Below are 19373 nucleotides of genomic sequence, written 5' to 3' on the forward strand. Positions count from 1 at the left end.
TTCTCTGAATTTGTTTTGAGGTCTTCCGCTTTTCTCCAAACAACGCACAGGCAATCTATAGGCAGCCTAATATAATTCGTATGAGAGTGGTTCACTGGTCGGATGCTTCAGTGAATGCAATTCTCTGTTGCTTTGATTTCGTATTTTTCGTCACTTTACCTTGCGGACGAAGTTACGAATGCGTTTCTGTATTCCTGCTTCTGCACATGCAGCGAGGACCTTGGCACGAACCTTGAGGTAATAGCATTCCTCCGAGATATAGAAGGCGCTGCCTGATAAGAAGCGTCAAGCAAATGCTAAAAAAGAAAAATAAAGGAAAAAAGCGACAAGCTGCGGAGAAAGGTTCTGCCACGGAAGTGGCTGATATAGGAGGCCTCTTCAACAGGTATAGGTCTCTGGATTCCAGAGTGATCAGAGCCGTGGGTGATTTCCGCTGGCACGCGGTCTGTTTTCGAAGGTGCGTTCCAACTGAGCTTTAGCTTTTTGCCTGCATTGTTTACTTGATTTAAGGCGGTACATCCTGTTTACACTGGCGCGGCAACTATCGGCATTGGTAATCCGCGCAAGCGGCCTTCATACGGTGCGTATATAGAAGCCGCACGAGGTTTGGAGCTTCGCGATATACTCTCGCGTCCGCCAGGCGTACGACCGAAGGCCGTCACGTGACGCATTAAGAACATTACCGCACTTCAGCAATTCCTCTGGTGCCTAACTCGTTCACTGCAACAGCGGCAGGCTGTCACAATGGGGGTTTCAACCAATGAGCGTTGCGTGTGCAGCGTCTCGGGCTGCAGTCCTGGGGTGGCTTGCACGAAAATCTAATGCCGAAAATTATAGCGAATTTAAGCACGTGTTGTTGTACGGGACTAGGCGTTGTCTGTTGAAAATTTAAGAAGGTGTTCCTAAATTCGTTGTTATTTTCGTTATTAAATGTTCGTGCAAGCCGCCCCTGGTCAGTGTGGCAGGGATTCGTGGTAAGCAAAGGCAGGCGTGCAAACAGTGACGTAAGTCGAACGAGGACAACAAGGACAACGGCGCTTGTGTTGTCCGTCTTGTTCTTCTTTTTCCATGCTTTGGAGCCTGCCTTTACATGTCACGAACACGCGTATGTCGCCGTTGCTAATTGTACGACGTTTCAGCATAACTGCATGCCACCAGAGCGCCCTAATACCTATGCCGCTTTTGTTATGGCTCCGAGGCCTTATCATGAAAAAGCAGTTTACCAAACACAGCCCGGAACGACAAATCGAAGATGCCCGGTGATAACCGTACTCAATATCTCAATTGCAGTGCACACGCTGCCTCAGAAATGCGCGCAGGGACAGCACTTGTCTCGGAGTCTGTGGCACGCCCGAAACCTTGCGCAAATTATCAGGCGCCATTGTAGCGCGACAGCCAAGCGGTTGGCGCGTCCGCAGCTGACGGGCGCAAGTTGCCGAAACGAGGGAAGTTCGAATCCCACTGGCGGTTGTCGGCAGCTTCGTTCTAAGTGGGTTGGCGCTTATTTAGATACCTTCACCTTCTTTTGCAGTGTTTGTAGGTTTATAAAAGCCAATGTGTTGGAACTAGCTTAGTTCGAAGTGGTGTAGTGTCTTAACCCTGTGTCCTGCACGTTCTTGCCCTAGTCTGAGTTTGCGTTATTTGACCTTTCTCGCTGTCATATTATGCAAGCGAAAACGGCGATTGGTCACTCGTAAAAATTTTACAGCCAGGCCCGTTATTAAGCCGCCCGGAAAGATATTTCCTAGGAAAATAGCAGGACAGTGAGGAGATACCCTGGTAATGATGATGATCGGGGTTGTGGCACAGCACAGCGCGATGGTTTGGTGGGCTGTGCCAATAGCCGACGGCCACATTGCAGGCCCCGGCGACGGCTCCACTGCAGCTTCCGGAAGCGACCACTGACGTCACTGCCGCTGTATTTTGAGAAAGCGCATATGCAGTGCTCTATAATACATACACATAAGTCTTTAAATAGTTCTGTACCTATGGGGTGTAGTTCTGACCATCTCTTGGCACTCCACGACCAGCACTATCAACTTTTATTGTACTTCCTTTCTTCAGCTCTGTAAAATCGGCACTTACCTGCCGGGAGCGCTATATACGGGATCGCTGGCGGATGGACTTCCGCCATGTTGGCATTTTGAGCCAATGAGAGGGGCCGAAGCAGCTCTGTTCAGAGCCAATCACAGCTGACAACTAAGGCGACGAATTCTCCCCTCCGAATTCTCAAACCCCGGCAAATTGTCACCCTGGAATGTGGCCGAATTTGACGGTCGAGAATAGCATCCCGCGACGTAGACGCGCATGGCGTCTCATGCGTCCCGTAAAGCACGTGATGGGTAGTATACATGTAGGGTGCGTAAAGTACAGGATGCGCAGTGTTTGGAGACAATGACATGCGCGCAGTATTAGCTGATGGCGGTAATTGTTGCGTGACAAAATTGCACCCCTCGACGGCGTACAGCGTACACCCTGCTTGCGCCCAATTGGAGCGAACTCACTCCGCAGTCGACCCACGCGGTGCTTTAATCGCGCTGTGGGTGAATATATTAATCGCAGAGCTTCTAAAGCGGCGCCCACGAGTTCGATATCGGTCGTGATGTGCGTATTCTTCTTCCTTCTTTCTCCCCACCAAGGCCTTGCTTACAGATATACTGAATTAACAAATTCGTATCATACCCCACTGCGGGGCCCGATAACACTCGAAAATGGAGTTAGATATCGCACTCATAAGTAACTTATAAGTTTGTGCCATTACGGAGTTATTTTGTTCCGATAAAATCGCGATCTACCCTTCGCGCCTTTCCTTCCTCTAACTTCGGCCTTACTGATTGTCACCTTCTCCACCCTGCTGTTTACATTGTAAAAAGCTTTTGTCGATTAAAATACCGTACTTCGCACCCAACACCTCGTATTGCATGGCGCGCCATCCGCCAGGCACATACCTCCTGAGAGAGAAAGACAAAATGATAAGTGATCTGCAGGGAGGTTAAGCAGGACCGCGCCTGGTTGACCACCCTGCACAAAGGAATGGAAAGGGAGAGGAAAATACAAGGAGAAGGAGAGATAGAAGATAATGCGCACTGTAGCAAAATCTGACGGAACCTGGCACCTCAGCAATCTATAGCACTTGATTCAACATTGCAGAAGTTACAAACACCTCATTTCCCGCACCGTCGTTTGCATTCACACACCTCCAACTTTTCATTAAAGTCAGGATCTCAATCTCGTCGCTGTGACTCTCGCCCGACAGCAAGCGCACTTATTCTTCCCGCACCCATCATAGACTCTTGTCGCGCTGAAATCGCAATCACGGATGAAATCCGACTCCCTCCCCCGGCTTTCATTTATGGCCCTCAACGTACCGAATCTTGGGATGAAGTTTCATTTGAGTTAAAGTTTGGTTTGAAAGCGTCGCCGTCGTTCTGTAACGCTTCCGGGTGTGTGTGACCTTCACTCCGCTGTCCTCCGCCGCAGGCACAACCGAATCCGCTCGCTGCCGGAGGACATGTTCAACGACATGCCCGCCCTGACACTGTTGGACGTGAGCAACAACTGCCTGCAGACGCTCTCCGAGAGCTCCATGGCTCCCGTGCTCAGGAACCTGAGGCTACTCGAGATGAGCAGTAAGTGCTCCGATGATTTGCCTTCTATATGGGAGGAGACAGCAGGGTTCCCACCTTTGCCGTGACAGAAAGCCGGCGCTTGGGGAAGTGAGTGGTTGATTTCGGTGACGTTAGGTTTCTTTTGAAGGGTGGATAGATTGTTTGATAAGCCTATCAATTGACTGACTGATTAACCGACCAACTGATTAATTGATTGATTGCAGAGAGAGGAAAGGAGAACAAGAGAAAGAAACGGGGTGGGAGAGGCAGGCAGGTTAACCGGAAGTGGTCGTGACGGATTCTCTGCCTCTTTGCTCCTTCCTCCTTCACTGCTTCTGATGGCTCCCAGGTTTTGCGAGCTTTCAAATAGTTTGTGCTCCCTCATTTAGCTTTGATTATATTTGGGTGTCAGGACAGAGAGGTTTGGGTGTCAGGACACAAGGTCCTAATTCTAAAAGAAATGGCAGGTTTGTTGGCGAAAGCGCCCCTCAATTGCCCAGTCATTGAAACCCTATACCGGCATCAGCTTTCATGTGTAGGGGCGAGATTTTCGAGACAAATGACGCTGCGTGAATTTCACGCCCCTTTTTTAACTATAGATTTTCACTATTTGCCACATTATTGGGGTAGTAAACTCTGTCAACCGCAAGCACTTGAAGTCACAATCACTAGACTACACTGCCGAATTCCATTGCTAAATTTTTACCGACACAGAGCTGGTCTGGCTACCCCACCGAACTGTCCCTCCTGTGGGGAACATATGAAACAATAGATAATTTTATAATTGATTGTCAAAGATACTCTGAACTGCGAAAAAGGACATTGGAAACGCTGTTCCGCCTTCTTAGATCAGACTTAAATGTTCAAAATTTGCTATCTTTGGGGGCCTCGACCTTCGGGCACAGCGACAGGAAGGTTGGCGATGTCATCCAGGATTTTATTGCGAGGTCAGAAGGATTTCTACTATAAAATCAAAACTTAAGGTTTTGTTATATTTCCACAAAATTCATTATAATAGGTGTACTTTTGTTTTCATTTATTCCTACATTTATTTAAAATCATAAGCTAGAATCCTGCCTATTACTTCCCATAGATACCTCCTGTTCATCAATTCTTTGCGATTATTTTATCGTTCTTTTTTTTTCTTATTGTTACATCACTTTACCCGGTTCTTGGCCAATCCCCCAGAGTGGGTATAAGCCACTAACGTCTAGGGGGAGGGGGCTATACATTTACGTCTACCGGAAGAAAGGCGCTTCTGCGTGGTTTGTTACCCTATACAATTGGTGGAAGGGTAAGGGGGAAGGAAAGACGCGGAAATAACAATGGATAACTAACGCAAACGCACGAAAATTCAAACACAGGTGCTGTCGCCAATTTTAGAGTCTACGAAAAAAAAAAAATTGCGCGATAGCGCAGTTGTGAGCACAACACGCTTTAAAATGCAATATAGATTTGTATCGGACCATTTGCATTTCGCTTCGCTTTTAGCAAAGCAGCGTGAAACCCACCGAGAGAGATCACTAGCTATGGCGTTCTGCTGTTGAGAGCACGTGATCGTGACCAACCGTGATCGTGTGTCGGTGCTCTCTCTCTCTCTCTCCCTCTCTCTCTCTCTCTCTCTCTCTCTCTCTCTCTCTATATATATATATATATATATATATATATATATATATATATATATATATATATATATATATATATATATATATATATATATATATATATCGACTTTTACCTTGTCTTTCAACATTCTCCATCCTCTGTGTAGGGTAGCAGCAAACCATATTGTCAGTTGCGGTACACCTCCATGCCTTTCTCTCTTGATTTCCTCTTTCTTCCTTTTGTGATTGAATTTCTGTCCGTTGCGAAACGTTGCTACGGAAATTTTTCTTTGCGCGCATTATCACGGAGTGACCTCGTTGCATCAAGGGGCTTCCCTGATTGTCCTGTAGCGTCGAACGATCTTACTCTTTCTCTTTCATCAGAACTGCACATGACGGCCGTGCCGAAATCGCGGCAAACCACGAGACACGTTCGATCGGTCGCGCTCTTCAGGCCAGGCTCATCATGCGGTCGCTTTAATGGCTTCTTGCTATCAAGGCGGAACACTCGAGCGCTTAATATAGCAATTTACGTCACGACGTCACGGTCACAAGGGCTTGCCCGAGTCACGAGTTGAAGCAGCCGAAAGGCCATTTCAATTCAATGTCACTTCATCGTCGCATCTCTGTCTATTGGCAGCGACGGTATTCAGATAACGGCCTAACGCCACGCCTCTCTCACACAGCTGCAAGCGCTGCTGCAAGTTTCGGGGAAATCCTCACGCGCATACGCTCTTGTCGCGTCAAGTACCTTGATAAAGACGACATTTTGGCATTGTTGCGCGATATACCCTAATTAAAAGCTACGGCTCGCTATATAGTCGTTTTCTTGGTTCTTCATTTTTCAAGTCCACCCGCTGTTGTCGCTTAAACTGTAAAACAATTTACACCCTTAAAGTAAAAAAAGGGAGTAAATCAGTCTGTAACTCACACCCTTACATCCAAAAAAAGGGTGTAAGGATGTGAGTTATGGACAGACTTACACAATTTTCTTACGTTTTAGGGTGTAAATTATTTTAGTGAGTGGCTGTGGCGTTATTTCGATCTACACTAGGTAGCGGGTTCGATTGCCTGCCGCGACGGTCTCATTTCGATGGGAGTGAAATGCGAGAACCCTCGTGAATGTACCTGGCTTTGGACGCGCGTGAAAGAACCTCGTGCGGCCAAAATTGATCCGGGGCCTTCCGGCACCGTACGACAAACCCTCATGACCCACTGCGGGGGTTAGGGATGTAAAACTGCATTATTTAAATTTATTTTCTTAAAGTCCGCGCGTGCATTAACTTGTGGGGTCACAAGAATGCGAAAATAAATCTTTTAATAAAGGTTGCCGCGATGAAGGACTACGCAAAGTGCTTGAAACTCCTCGTGGTGCTCAGTGGCTATAGCATTCCGTTTCTGACCGCAGTTAGGTCGTGGGTTCGATCTCCTGCCACTGTGGGCGCATTCCGACGGCTGGCGGAACGCGAGAACTGCGAGCGTGTTGCAGTTTCAGAGCACCGGTGAAGATTTTGGCCTCAATAAGTTACACGAATCAGTCATGCTGTGGCATAATAGCTGCATAAGCCGGAGTGAATTGTGTCACGTAAAGACAGGTAGTGTTTCGACCGATGGATCTATCTTTGTCAAAGGCGGCCTTGTTATCCTTGGCCTGCTAGGGTTAGCGGGTTAGTAGAGTGACGTCACGTGATGTCGCTGTCCCGTTAAACCTAAATCGCCAAGAGAGAGAGGGATAGAGAGAGAGAGAGAGACAAAAGGGGTGGCAAGACAGGGAGGTTAGCCAGTGTAAGTACCGGCTGGGTATACTCTGTGCTGGGGAGAGGGGTGAAGGGAATAAAAGGAGAAAGAAGAAAAAAATGAGAAAAATTCACACAATAACGCTATGCTACGCCCTACAACATTCAAAGCCGGCCGCACAATTTAGAAGCCGTTAAAGAAACTTCAGCAGAGCCCTTAAGGCCTTGAGTGCCGAAACCCGTCTGGACCAAAGGATGACAAGGCGACCTTTGACAAATGTAGGTCCACCTATCGGAGCATCGGCAGCCCATCTGAGGCACTTTACCTCTGTTTGAAGAACTTTTATCTCACTGCGGGTTACCATCTGTCAGTTGGCATCTTCACTTCGGAGGAATTGTTCATGATTACAGCGTTACGACATAGCTACTTCTGGCCACATGCGGAGGAACAGTGGTGTGATTTTGGATCCAGCTTCTTCTTCTGCTTCTTCTTATTCTGCTTCTCAGCGCCATAAGTGTTGTCATTCTTATCAGACGACCCGCAGGCCTGGCATAGCGCGCCTACGCGCGCCGGTGCAGCTGCAAATGAGAGCACGCGATTGGGCCTATGAGGACATGTCGGCACGCTTGGGCAATTAGCGAGGTCATTGCAGTGCAATCGAGATAAAAAGATAGCCAAGATGCAAAAATTCGTGGGCATTGTCATCTTATCTCTGCGCACAAGTACTGCAGTCCAGGCGCGTGCCTTGATGTATGCCATATCTGACTTGCTCTCTCTCTCTCTCGCTCATCTTTATTTCTTTCTCTCATCCTTTCGCGCAGATAAGTAGGAGGCAATCGTAACTCAATAAACCTTTCAGTATAGACGAAAACCTCTCCACAGTGCTCTCTCTCTCGTTTCTTTTTTTTTTTTTTGTCTTACGCCGTGTTTTTATATCAAGAAACTTGTTTGAACTGCCGTCTTTTGACTGAACTAAAACTGTTGAAAGTTCGCGCCCAGTCAGGGCCCTTTCCCTCTCGTCTTTGTCTGCGTTGCGCTGCTATTGAGCAAAACGAGGGAATCGACGGAGAACTGCGGCGTATGCACCGAGGCTCTGCCAAAAATTGCGTTCCTGATAGCAATGGAGATTACGTCCTCGTCGGGGTTTTCACGCGTTAGCATTGTGCAGATTAAAACGGCCTTCGACAATGTCAGAGCGGGAGCGACGGTGAGGAGGAGCAGTGTGACGTACAGAGGCACGTGACAGGAGGCGTGGCGGCGGCATTTCGCAGTGCTGTCCGTCACAGTATTCTGCGTAGAGACAGCTGTTAAATGCAACGTCCACGGATAATCCTCAAAAATAAAGAAAAGAAAAGTCGCAGTTTCGTCCGAAAGGCGACGCATCGATTGCGATAGGAAATTAGTGGATAGCTATACGAAGTAAGGATATGTAGTATTATCGGCCGTGTAAACTCTTAAACATAGGCAGAATAACTAAGTTAGCAAGCATGGCGTCACGCGCGCACAAGCAAACATGAACACATCTCACTCGATGACCGCGGAAACTCGCTGTCAAAACGCTGCAGTGAGGAAAGGCGGCAGTAGCAGCGAGCGAATTGGCGGTTTGCAAAATAGGGAGCGCCGCCTGTCGCACAACAGGCGAAGCTTCAGCGCTCTGCGTGCGAGAGTATGTGACTAGAAAGTGAGTTTCGTTTCTCGGCATCTGCCTGACCTCTGCGCAGGCAGCCGCGTGTGTTCTTCACTGCGGCAAAAATAATTGAAGACGCCGTCACTCCGTTCCCGTTTTCGTACATGACATGGACCTCCGACTTCTCGAAGCGTACCATTCAAACTGATCGTGTGTAGCAGTATCTGCTTTCTAAAGCTGCCGCTATTCGCCTGGCTCGTCGAGGCTCAGCACGGAAGGAAGAAGACTACATTAAATATATATATTTGGAGACTGCTACCTGATGCCAGAACGGTACTAGTGCGAGTGACATGCACTCCTTCAACAAAGAGCGGAGTATACGTCGTCGAAACACGCTGCCGATGTCTCGCCGAGTGACCACACTTGGTTACGCAGATTGGCCGCACGCAGTGACCACCGTGCAAGGCGACTCGCCCGGTTTGCTCTTTGCTGCCGACAGAGCTAGTATAAAGATAACCAGCTCTATATTCATTTATCCACGACATAATTGTGCACACTCTAAAATGCTCACGAAAATAAACGCTTTATGACTAGCGGTGTTTTCGTGGCAAGCGCCGTCGGCTGTTGCTTCGACAACCGAGATCTAGGCCTACCGGCTCGAGCGATCGGCGGCTGCCAACAAAGTCGGCGGGCCGAGCGTGATGCTCCGCTTAGGATAGTTTACCGTGCTAATATGGCCCATCTGCTACAAAGTAAAGTTTCACAGAGCTGTTTGTCTTAATACGACGGTGGTTCTTCGCTCAGGGAAAAATCTCAAACGGCTCGCCGTTCTCTCGACTGCACTTCTCGTATGTAACCATTTAGAAGGCGCACGTGACATCCGTGTTCGCGCATGCGCAACACCATTTTTGCAAGCCGTCAATTCACCTTCGTGCTGCCACTCGAATAAATGCAAAGTAAGCCGAGCAACCGCTGCGCAGCGCGGACTCTGTACCCATCGCAGATGGTTTTCAAGATACAGCGGGGCCGCTCGTAGTATAACGCGCCCCCTCCTCCCTCCCCACCCGCGAAGTCTTGCGCGCGGCGGAAGGCAGCGCGCTTCCTCCCTGCTTTTGTCCGCTGCCTGCGCGAGATTGTGCTGCGATCGCCGGCTCACCCTCGCACGCTTTTACTCGCGCACCAAGCATACGGCACGCGGCTACGATTTTATCTTTCTCGTACTTTGTGCGGAACCTCACGGCGACGCCGACGGCATAAACGCGCCTGGAGTGTCCATGTGATTACTATCGCGATAGAAAGAAATTGAATTACAGGTTTCGACGTTCCAAGACAACACACGTGCTCTTTAGAATCCTTTATAGTGCACATAACTGTAAGTACACTCTATATATAGCATTCTTGCATTCCTCCTGCGTCAGAATGCAACCAACGGAATCGGACCCTCGGCCTCCTGCGCAGAATGCCAAGAGGACAGGGCATTCAAGCCACATGAAGACCGTCTTTTATTGAACTGCACTCTGTACAAGAGAATGGTCGTTAGCGCACAAGCACTGGCCATCTCGCTTTATGCTTTATCTTTGAAATCTTTCGGCACGCGTGCCTCTGGTAGTGACAAGCGCCCCTTTCCGTTTTGAAGTGCGCCCGTATGTCAGTGCAATCCGCAATGTAAGCGTCACCGCATGTATAGCCGTTACGGAACCACTGCGCCGAAGGGGTGTTGCGAGACCCGATGCATAGATAGCCTTATCATGCACTGCGCCCAGTATAGAAAACGGCGTTGCAGAGAGCTTATTGAACCGCAAAATGGTGTGATTACGGTGCTGACGATCACGCGGAGTTGCTAAAGCCGGTGTTGCGACACCTGGAGCTGCAGATAAGCTTGCGCATGTCCTTGCGGCAGTGCTTAGTGCACAATCAGCTTTGCACGCCGACATCTCGTATCCAACGACGTGATCGTAAGGTCATTGGTTACGTGCACCGTATATTCTTAATAGTGAACGCGTCAAAGAGAATTCTCGCAGCAGACCTATGGAGCTTTGCTGTACCACTCATCGAATCGATCAAATGAAACGCCGTTGTGATGGGCTTAGGGTTAGTTTTGCCCACCTGGGGTTCTTTGACGTGCAGCCAAATCGCGGTATGAGCACGCGTCTTCGCATTCCATCTCCGTCAGAATTCGTGCACCGCGGCCATGCTCAGCGGCAGAAAGCCACAGCTACGTAGACACTGCGGCGAGTGAACCAGTAAAAACCTATAGAGAGGATTTGACACGTTCCTGCCAAAGACGGCCACGCTAGCGTGACGCACACCTCTGGACACTATATTTTGTAGGCGCGACAAGTGCGTTTATCACATGATATCTCCGCTATACTGTCGCCGCTGAGCGCACCACTTTGTAATTAAAACGCTTATTAACCATGTCTCACTATGTAAAGCAATTTACAATACTAGAATTCCAGCATAAAAAAAAAATAGCATTATTGGTTTTCGTTGCATGGTTAAACACCTGGTGTCCTCGTATTTTTTTTTTAATTTAACATTTTTTGAATGTTTGTAAACTAATTTAGTCTAACTCAATATTATGCTCCAAACACTCTCCTCTGTATTAAATATAGAAAATTTCATTCATGTCGTTTCAGCAGTTGTCTAGTCACAGCCTTCCTGTTTATCACATGTATTTGGGCAAGGAAATATGAGCTTGCTCCCAGCCGTACGCGCCCTCTTGAGAGGTTTACATATTCCTTAAATGACACTTTATCTCAAATACTGAGCTTGGTATGTTTAAACCTTCGAATATTCAAGGGCTGTGTTCGTTTCATCGCAGTGCTTAACGTGAAACAAGGCATAGCTTGAGGTTATAGAGTTTATTGCATTACTCGTAGTGTTCGCACCGTAGCTCCTTTATTCAGTTTTTTAAAACATGTATTTCGCGTCTGTACTGAAAGAACTGCCCCGAAATGGCGTATAGACTTTGAGAGAGAAAGAAATAGCAGTTTCATCTGCAAGGCGAAGCATTGATGCGATAGCAAATTATTCGACAGTTATACGAACTAAGGTTAGTAGTTTTTATCGACCGTTTAAACCGCATGAAACATTCGCTCGCTAACTAAATTAACAAGCACCGTTTCACACTTGCACGAGAAAACAGGTACGCACCTCACTGCTGTTACAACTCTGGCGCGATGAAAAGCGGCAGCAGCGGCGAGCGAATCGCCCTTCGTACTGCCTCTCGCTTTAATGCGAACTAGGTGTGCGAAAACACAGCGCGCACCTAGATCAGGCTTCTCGAGTCGCTTAACGTTTGCACCCGCCACAAAAACCTCCAAAAACCACCTTCAGGGCGCGCGGGGACGCGCCATGCGCAGCTCGCGCAGCCGCAGCAGAGAGAGAAGAGAGAGAGAGATGCAAATAAGAGAGAGGTAGGGAGGTTAACCAGAGTTAAACCATCCGGTTTGCTACCCTGCACTAGGGGAAGGGAAGGGAAAGTAAAGCCGGAGTAGAAGAAGCGATGAGCGCTATCTTCCCCCGCTATCTGCCGACGCCAATGACTGAAATTGGCCTGGAGTGTGCATAAAATTGCTATCGCAATAAAGATAACTGCATACGTTTGAATCCGGGCCCGTATTCACAAAAAAATTGGAGGACGCTTAAGCTTTGCCTTTAAGAGTGGAACGCCCAATAGCATTCAAATGTCCCTGACTGCTTCTCGCGCTTCCCGGAAAGTGCAGCTTACGGTAACCGTAATGTTTTCCTGGAAACGCTGGTGGCGAACGCTATGCTCAAAGGCGAGCTTTCTATTTATTTTTTTAGTGGCAGGATCATCGAGTGACACTCTTGCTTCTTGTGCGGCACTTCCGGTTCAGCTCCTGAGACGACCGGGGTCGAAATTCAAGATAAATCAGAAAAAGATATAAAAAATAGTAGAGTACAAAATTCATGGGTTCCATTATAGGTATGATATCAGAGCATGTTAGTAACAAGTTGAGTAACTGAAGTGCCTTGAATAATTAGAATTAATTTGAGATCACTGGTTACCGCACATACCCATAGACTTCGAGACCCGCCACGTGAGCACGACTTTGGCGAAATTCCTAGAAACCCGGCAGTAGAAAGCGGAAGTAATGACGTCAGTAATGACGTCATTACAATTATGTTTAACCGGCAAATTAATGAGAAATAGAGAGCAGATGTGACGTCATTCCCTCCTCTCCCAAAGCGTGCCTGCTCGTTCGCTCGCTTGCTTGCTCTGACGTCAGCGCCGGAGAGGTGTGCTTCGTGCGGCGCTCGATAGGGAGCTACGCCACGCCATGTGGCGCGCGCTGCGCTTCCTCCTCGCCCTTCCTCATTCCTCGCCCGCATACTGTGCCAGGGAAAAGTCGTTCGCTCGTTTAACCCGAAAAACACCAACGCCGAGGTGCGATCGAGTGCCACTAGGATACACCTAATTCAAAGATCAGGGTTCACCTACCATTCTTTTTTGTTTCCCCCACGGCGGGCGCCGCCGCTGCCACGGATGCGTGGAGGCGAGCGCCATCTGGATGGGGTTGCAAGGAACTGAGCGGGGCGTGCCTCGCCTACTCAGACAGACCTCAAACGGCAACTGGAAAAGGGGTTTGTGTTTGAGTTTCCGCGTAATAGAATTACATTTTCTTGTATATTAAGATTACATTCCGACGCCATCATGTCGGGAAGTTGTCTCCAAGTCGTACTTTACGAATTTCCTGACCTATTTTGCTTTCAGAAATTCAATTAGTTCAGTAACGTCTGTGCGCCACGCGGAGGGCCTGCGTGAATCGGGATGCGTGGTTCGGGAGTTTTCGCATGCTGAGAACGTCGTCGAAGCGGACATCGACACGAACGCAGGATCTTCTGCGCCATGGGGGCCATATGAGGAAGCTTTAGCTCGGGCCCAACTCCGACGCGGCCTATTCAAATACATGTAAAACGCAAGAACCTCTTCCGAAATAACCCCTGGACTGATTTTAATCAAAATTTCGATTAAGGGCCTGAACTTTTTACTATGGTATTTTCAAAAATGGGTAAGTTAAATGAAGCAGAAGCACGAAGTTTACAAATTACTAACTCTGCACCTAGAACAGATATCGCAGTTTTGTAAATACCATCCATTAGAGCATCGAAAGCGGTCAAATTTGATATGTCAATATACATCTTATGTAATTTTCTTATGTTGTTTACAAAGGTATTGCAAACGTTTTACTCACAATTTGGTGGTCTATATGAAAGCCATGTATCATACATAAGGTTTTTTTGCTTTAGATGGACTATTAGGTTCAATTTACAGAATTGTGATATCATTTTTCATTGCTGAGTTACAGAGTCGTAAACGTGATATTTCCGTTTTCTGAAAATTTTCGATTTTTGTCAATTCTGAAAAATTCCCAACGAACATTCGCTTGGTTTTAAGTTTTTCTTTTAAATGCAACAAACCTCATTTTCTGCAGCGGTTGCCGAGAATAACGATTTCGCCTTTGCCGTGTATTTAGATAGGAGGCCCCCAGCTGAATCTTCCTCTTAACGCTGTCGCGTTAAAATTGTGTACATGTAATAGGGTGTCCTCGCTGGACGATGTTCTTGTGCGCGCCATCAGTGAAAGTGGCTGACATTATAACGGTTTGGTCGCCGCCGCAGCTACGTTGGATTCCGGATGGCAACAGGGGAAGTTTGATGAATACGTGCACTAAGTTCTCGCACGGAACTACGTGGCAAGGGGTACCTGACACGTGAATCGCCGCGCCATGAGGCGTTCATGACGTCACACCGCCGAAACCGAAATTCGCTTTCGTCCCAGATGAGCGCGTGCTCGAGCCGTAACTATATGCCATCCTTCTTTTCCGTATCGCTTCGCAGATAACCAGTACTTCTGCGACTGCAACCTGACGTGGGTGGGCCGGGCGTTCACCAACTCCAACTACCTGGAGAGGTTCTCGCAGCGCAACGACATCACGTGCAACACGCCGCCCCACCTGCACGGCACGGACGTGCTGACGCTGACCGACGACAACCTGGGCTGCGCCAACCTGGTCCCGCTCAACATGCACTGAGAAGCCCGCACCAACTGCGCCCGACACCACCAAGGAGCACCGTGCATGCCAGCTAGTCTTCCGTGCAAGTCCTCCGAACCGCGGCCAACGCTCACAGCCACCCGTGTGTGTGTGTGTGTGTGTGTATTTATGAGTACAACGCCCAGCCGCTGCAACCTGCTGGACTGAAGAGTGCTTCGGACCATTGTTCGAGACCGGAACACGGCGTCGACGGAGCGCGCACTTGCGCGTTACACTGCACCGGTTCGCGCGCTGGTGACAATTCTCGTGCGCGCCACATTCAACAAAGGCGCTCTTCGCATCCGACGCCAGTCAACCCGTGTTGTGGTCGCGAGAAGCTGGTGAACAAACGGCGTCGGTGCCGAGAACAGATCGCTCGCTCGCTCGTCGTTCACGGTCGTGGATCTGTGATAGATCGGACACTCCCCCCCCTCCCCCTCCCATCGTTATCGAGCGCAATGCGCGATGTCACCGTCGCATTGATGTGGTCCACGCATCTGTCCGCCGCGTCGGCGCTGACCTTTCCAACGTCGTGGACTCGATGATACAATTGTGTGTGCCCTCCTCCTTCCTCCACCCCCTCTCTCTTTTCTCCTTCTCATTATCTTTCTCCGATAGCGCCTGACACTCAACATATGCAAAGTGCACCGCGAGCTATATCCAAGGAACATGTTGGCAGACAGGCGTCAGGTTTGTGCCAATACGTGCGAGAGAAAAAGGATCCAGTTGGGCCCGTATACTGTCGATCGGTCACTTTCTGGAATAATTTCACTTTGGCGCGACGTAATGTCAGCGCGAAGATTTTTTCACAAATTGCAGTGGCAGGGGATTCTAGCGTTAGATAATTTTAGCGTACTGTCAGTGTTCTATCGGTATACTATTACCAGGGGAAGATTGGGCTAGACTTGAATTGTTCGACAGGGGCCGAACGAAGAATTTCTTCGGAACCAACGCTTCAACAAAAGCACTGGTCGACCACTGTTGATCGCCTCTAATAGTTTAACGACTCCTGAGTGCACTCAAAGTGATATTTCCGAAAGTGACCCATTGAGCGTACAGCCCCAGATGAGCCATGTGTGTCAGGTCACCGCACTGTTACGTGGCTACTAGTATAAATGAATCTCGCGTTTGTTTGTCAACACGACGCAGTAATGTCCTTCGTTTGTTTCATGAAAATAATGTTGTCGTTTTTTTGTCAAAGCACAGACGTTCACACTTCTGTCTGGAGCGCTTGAGTGTTGTGCTGAAGAGAAAACAGAAATAGTTTCACGGTAGCTACGAGCTTGAAGATTTTTCAGGCTGGATACCGCGTGACTCTAGGGTCCGAGCAACCATCGCTGCCCGCAGCATTACCTCTCAGGCCAAGCACCAAACGTACATTACCATAATATTTGCTCCGTAGCGTACCACTGAAACGCTAAAGACAGAAGTGTGGGCACCTGAACTATAAAAATGTTTAGACCCTTAAGGGTGTTTTCTTGACGCACGGGTAACACCTCTGCCACTAGGGCACTGAAAACCTTTATAGGGGATGACAACGCAGCTGTAAGCTCTAACTAGACGTGCGATGACAAAAGACGTAGCTGAAAACTATATCATCATTCTGACGGCCCTGTGAAATTCTCTTATCGGATAATTTCTATGCGCTCAAGGCTGGCAGAATCATTAATGGCTTTCAACTACGCCTTTCGTCATCGCACGTCTAGTTAAAGCTCCGTCGTCGTCGTCTATAAATTTCTGTGGGGCACTAACGGTAGGGGTGTTACCCGTGCGACAAGAAAACACCCTTAAGGGTGTAAACATTTTTAGAGTGTGTAAACCGAATTTCCACTACACTAAGGCGAGAAAGCAATAAAAATTGCTCAGATGGGTAACCACGACTAAATTGTAAACGGCCAACGTACATGTTCCCCTGTAAAGCCGCATTCGCATTCCATATGTCTCCATTCCACATCAACCTAGGTGAACTCAATACAACAGCTGAAATCCTAGGATCCTAGATTGCTTTAAAATCAGTTATAGATGTCATTCGGTGACACGGCCTTCGTCATCTTTAATTATGATGTACAGTTGTTGTAAGGCTGCGATGAACTCAATTCATTCTCAAGTCTAATAAATGACTGAATTGACATCAGCTTCGGCTGGCGTACGGCTCCATTTTATTTGTCACGTTTTCCATGTCCATTTCTAACACAGTTTTTTAACGAGTAGCGAGGGAGGTCATGTATGCCATGACGGTGTTCAAATTGGGGCCGCAACAGGGTCCACATCGGACGTAAGAATTGCAAGGAAACACCGCGCTTTCATTCTCATCTGCTGTCAGACAAACTGCACATACCAGTTTAATCATCGCGTGAATCGGAGTCACCACGTGCATTAGCACGAAGAGCCATGTATATGCCCCGAACCGAACAACTTCCAGAAAAGTGAGCTGACCAGGCTGCGCGGACATTTCGATGAGCTATAAGGTATACGTTTTTTTTCTTTCAAGAAACTAAATCTGCGCAAATCCATTTATTCATCGTGCAAATCGGCGTAAGAAAGTGCAAAACTGGTAAGCCGGTAGCCCATGAAAATATCGTCTCGACGAGGTTCAAAAAGTTCTATCGAAAGCGCTGGTTCATGGTATACATAAATCGCCACGCACGTACTGATGCCGATTTACGTGATAAATAAACGAATAGGCACAGAATAATTTTCTCGAAAAAACTGAAAAAACGCTAAGCCATGAAGATGTCGTCTCGACCAGGTTCAATGGTTCTATTGAAAGTGCCGGTTCATGGCATACGTCACTCCCCACGCACGTGCTGATGCCGATTTACGTGATCAATAAACGAATAGGCACAGAATAATTTTCTCGAAAAATTGAAAAAACGCTAAGCCTATAGCCCATGAAATTATCGTCTCGGCCAGATTCAATAAGTTCGCTCGAAAGCGCCGGTTCATGGCATGCATCACTCCCCACGCACGTGCTGATGCCGATTTACGTGATAAATAAACTAATACGCACAGAATAATTTTCTCGAAAAATTGAAAAATACGCTAAGCCTACAGCCCATGAAAATATCGTCTCGGACATATTCAATAAGTTCGCTAGAAAGCGCCGGTTCATGGCATGCATCACTCCCCACGCACTTGCTGATGCCGATTCACGTGATAAATAAACTAATACGCACAGAATAATTTTCTCGAAAAATTGAAAAATACGCTAAGCCCATGAAAATATCGTCTCGGACATATTCAATAAGTTCGCTAGAAAGCGCCGGTTCATGGCATGCATCACTCCCCACGCACGTGCTGATGCCGATTTACGTGATAAATAAACGAATAGGCACAGAATAATTTTCTCGAAAAATTGAAAAAACGCTAAGCCTATAGCCCATGAAAATATCGTCTCAGCCAGATTCAATAAGTTCGCTCGAAAGCGCCGGTTTATGGCATACATCACTCCCCACACACGTGCTGATGCCGATTTACGTGATAAATAAACGAATAGGCACAGAATAATTTTCTCGAAAAACTGAAAAAACGCTAAGCCTATAGCCCATGAAAATATCGTCTCAGCCAGATTCAATAAGTTCGCTGGAAAGCGCCGGTTCATGGCATGCATCACTCCCCACGCACGTGCTGATGCCGATTTACGTGATAAATAAACGAATAGGCACAGAATAATTTTCTCGAAAATTTGAAAAAACACTAAGCCTATAGCCCATGAAAATATCGTCTCTGCCAGATTCAATAAGTTCGCTCGAAAGCGTCGGTTCATGGCATGCATCAATCCCCACGCACGTGCCGATGCCGATTTACGTGATAAATAAACGAATAGGCACAGAACAATTTTCTCGAAAGATTGAAAAAACGCTAAGCCTATAGCCCATGAAAATATCGTCTCGGACAGATTCAATAAGTTCGCTCGAAAGCGCCGGTTCATGGCATGCATCACTCCCCCACGCACGCGCTGATGCCGATTTACGTGATAAATAAAGGAATACGCACAGAATAATTTTCTCGAAAAATTGAAAAAACGCTAAGCCTATAGCCCATGAAAATATCGTCTCGGCCAGACTCAATAAGTTCGCTCGAAAGCGCCGGTTCATGGCATGCATCACTCCCCACGCACGTGCTGATGCCGATTTACGTGATAAATAAACAAATAGGCACAGAATAATTTTCTCGAAAAACTGAAAAAACGCTAAGCCTATAGCCCATGAAAATATCGTCTCAGCCAGATTCAATAAGTTCGCTCGAAAGCGCCGGTTTATGGCATACATCACTCCCCACACACGTGCTGATGCCGATTTACGTGATAAATAAACGAATAGGCACACAATAATTTTCTCGAAAAATTGAAAAAACGCTAAGCCTATAGCCCATGAAAATATCGTCTCGGCCAGACTCAATAAGTTCGCTCGAAAGCGCCGGTTCATGGCATACATCACTCCCCACGCACGTGCTGATGCCGATTTACGTGATAAATAAACGAATACGCACAGAATAATTTTCTCGAAAATTTGAAAAAACAATAAGCCTATAGCCCATGAAAATATCGTCTCGGCCAGACTCAATAAGTTCGCTCGAAAGCGCCGGTTCATGGCATACATCACTCCCCACACACGTGCTGATGCCGATTTACGTGATAAATAAACGAATAGGCACAGAATAATTTTCTCGAAAAATTGAAAAAACGCTAAGCCTATAGCCCATGAAAATATCGTCTCAGCCAGATTCAATAAGT

General features: G+C 47.5%; 1 protein-coding gene across 1 annotated transcript in view; it reads left to right on the plus strand.

Annotated features, from left to right (window-relative positions):
• Positions 1-16769, plus strand: part of LOC126522933 (uncharacterized) — a 33590-nt gene extending 16821 nt beyond the window's left edge. The window contains exons 2-3 of the mRNA XM_050171780.3: positions 3481-3629; positions 14445-16769. Coding sequence (XP_050027737.1) covers positions 3481-3629; positions 14445-14638 — 343 coding nt within the window. The 3' untranslated portion in view covers positions 14639-16769. The remainder of the gene's footprint in view (positions 1-3480; positions 3630-14444) is intronic.
• Positions 16770-19373: the final 2604 nt, after the last annotated feature.

This window comes from Dermacentor andersoni, chromosome 6 (assembly GCF_023375885.2).
Source record: "Dermacentor andersoni chromosome 6, qqDerAnde1_hic_scaffold, whole genome shotgun sequence".
In the NCBI taxonomy this organism is placed as follows: domain Eukaryota; kingdom Metazoa; phylum Arthropoda; class Arachnida; order Ixodida; family Ixodidae; genus Dermacentor; species Dermacentor andersoni.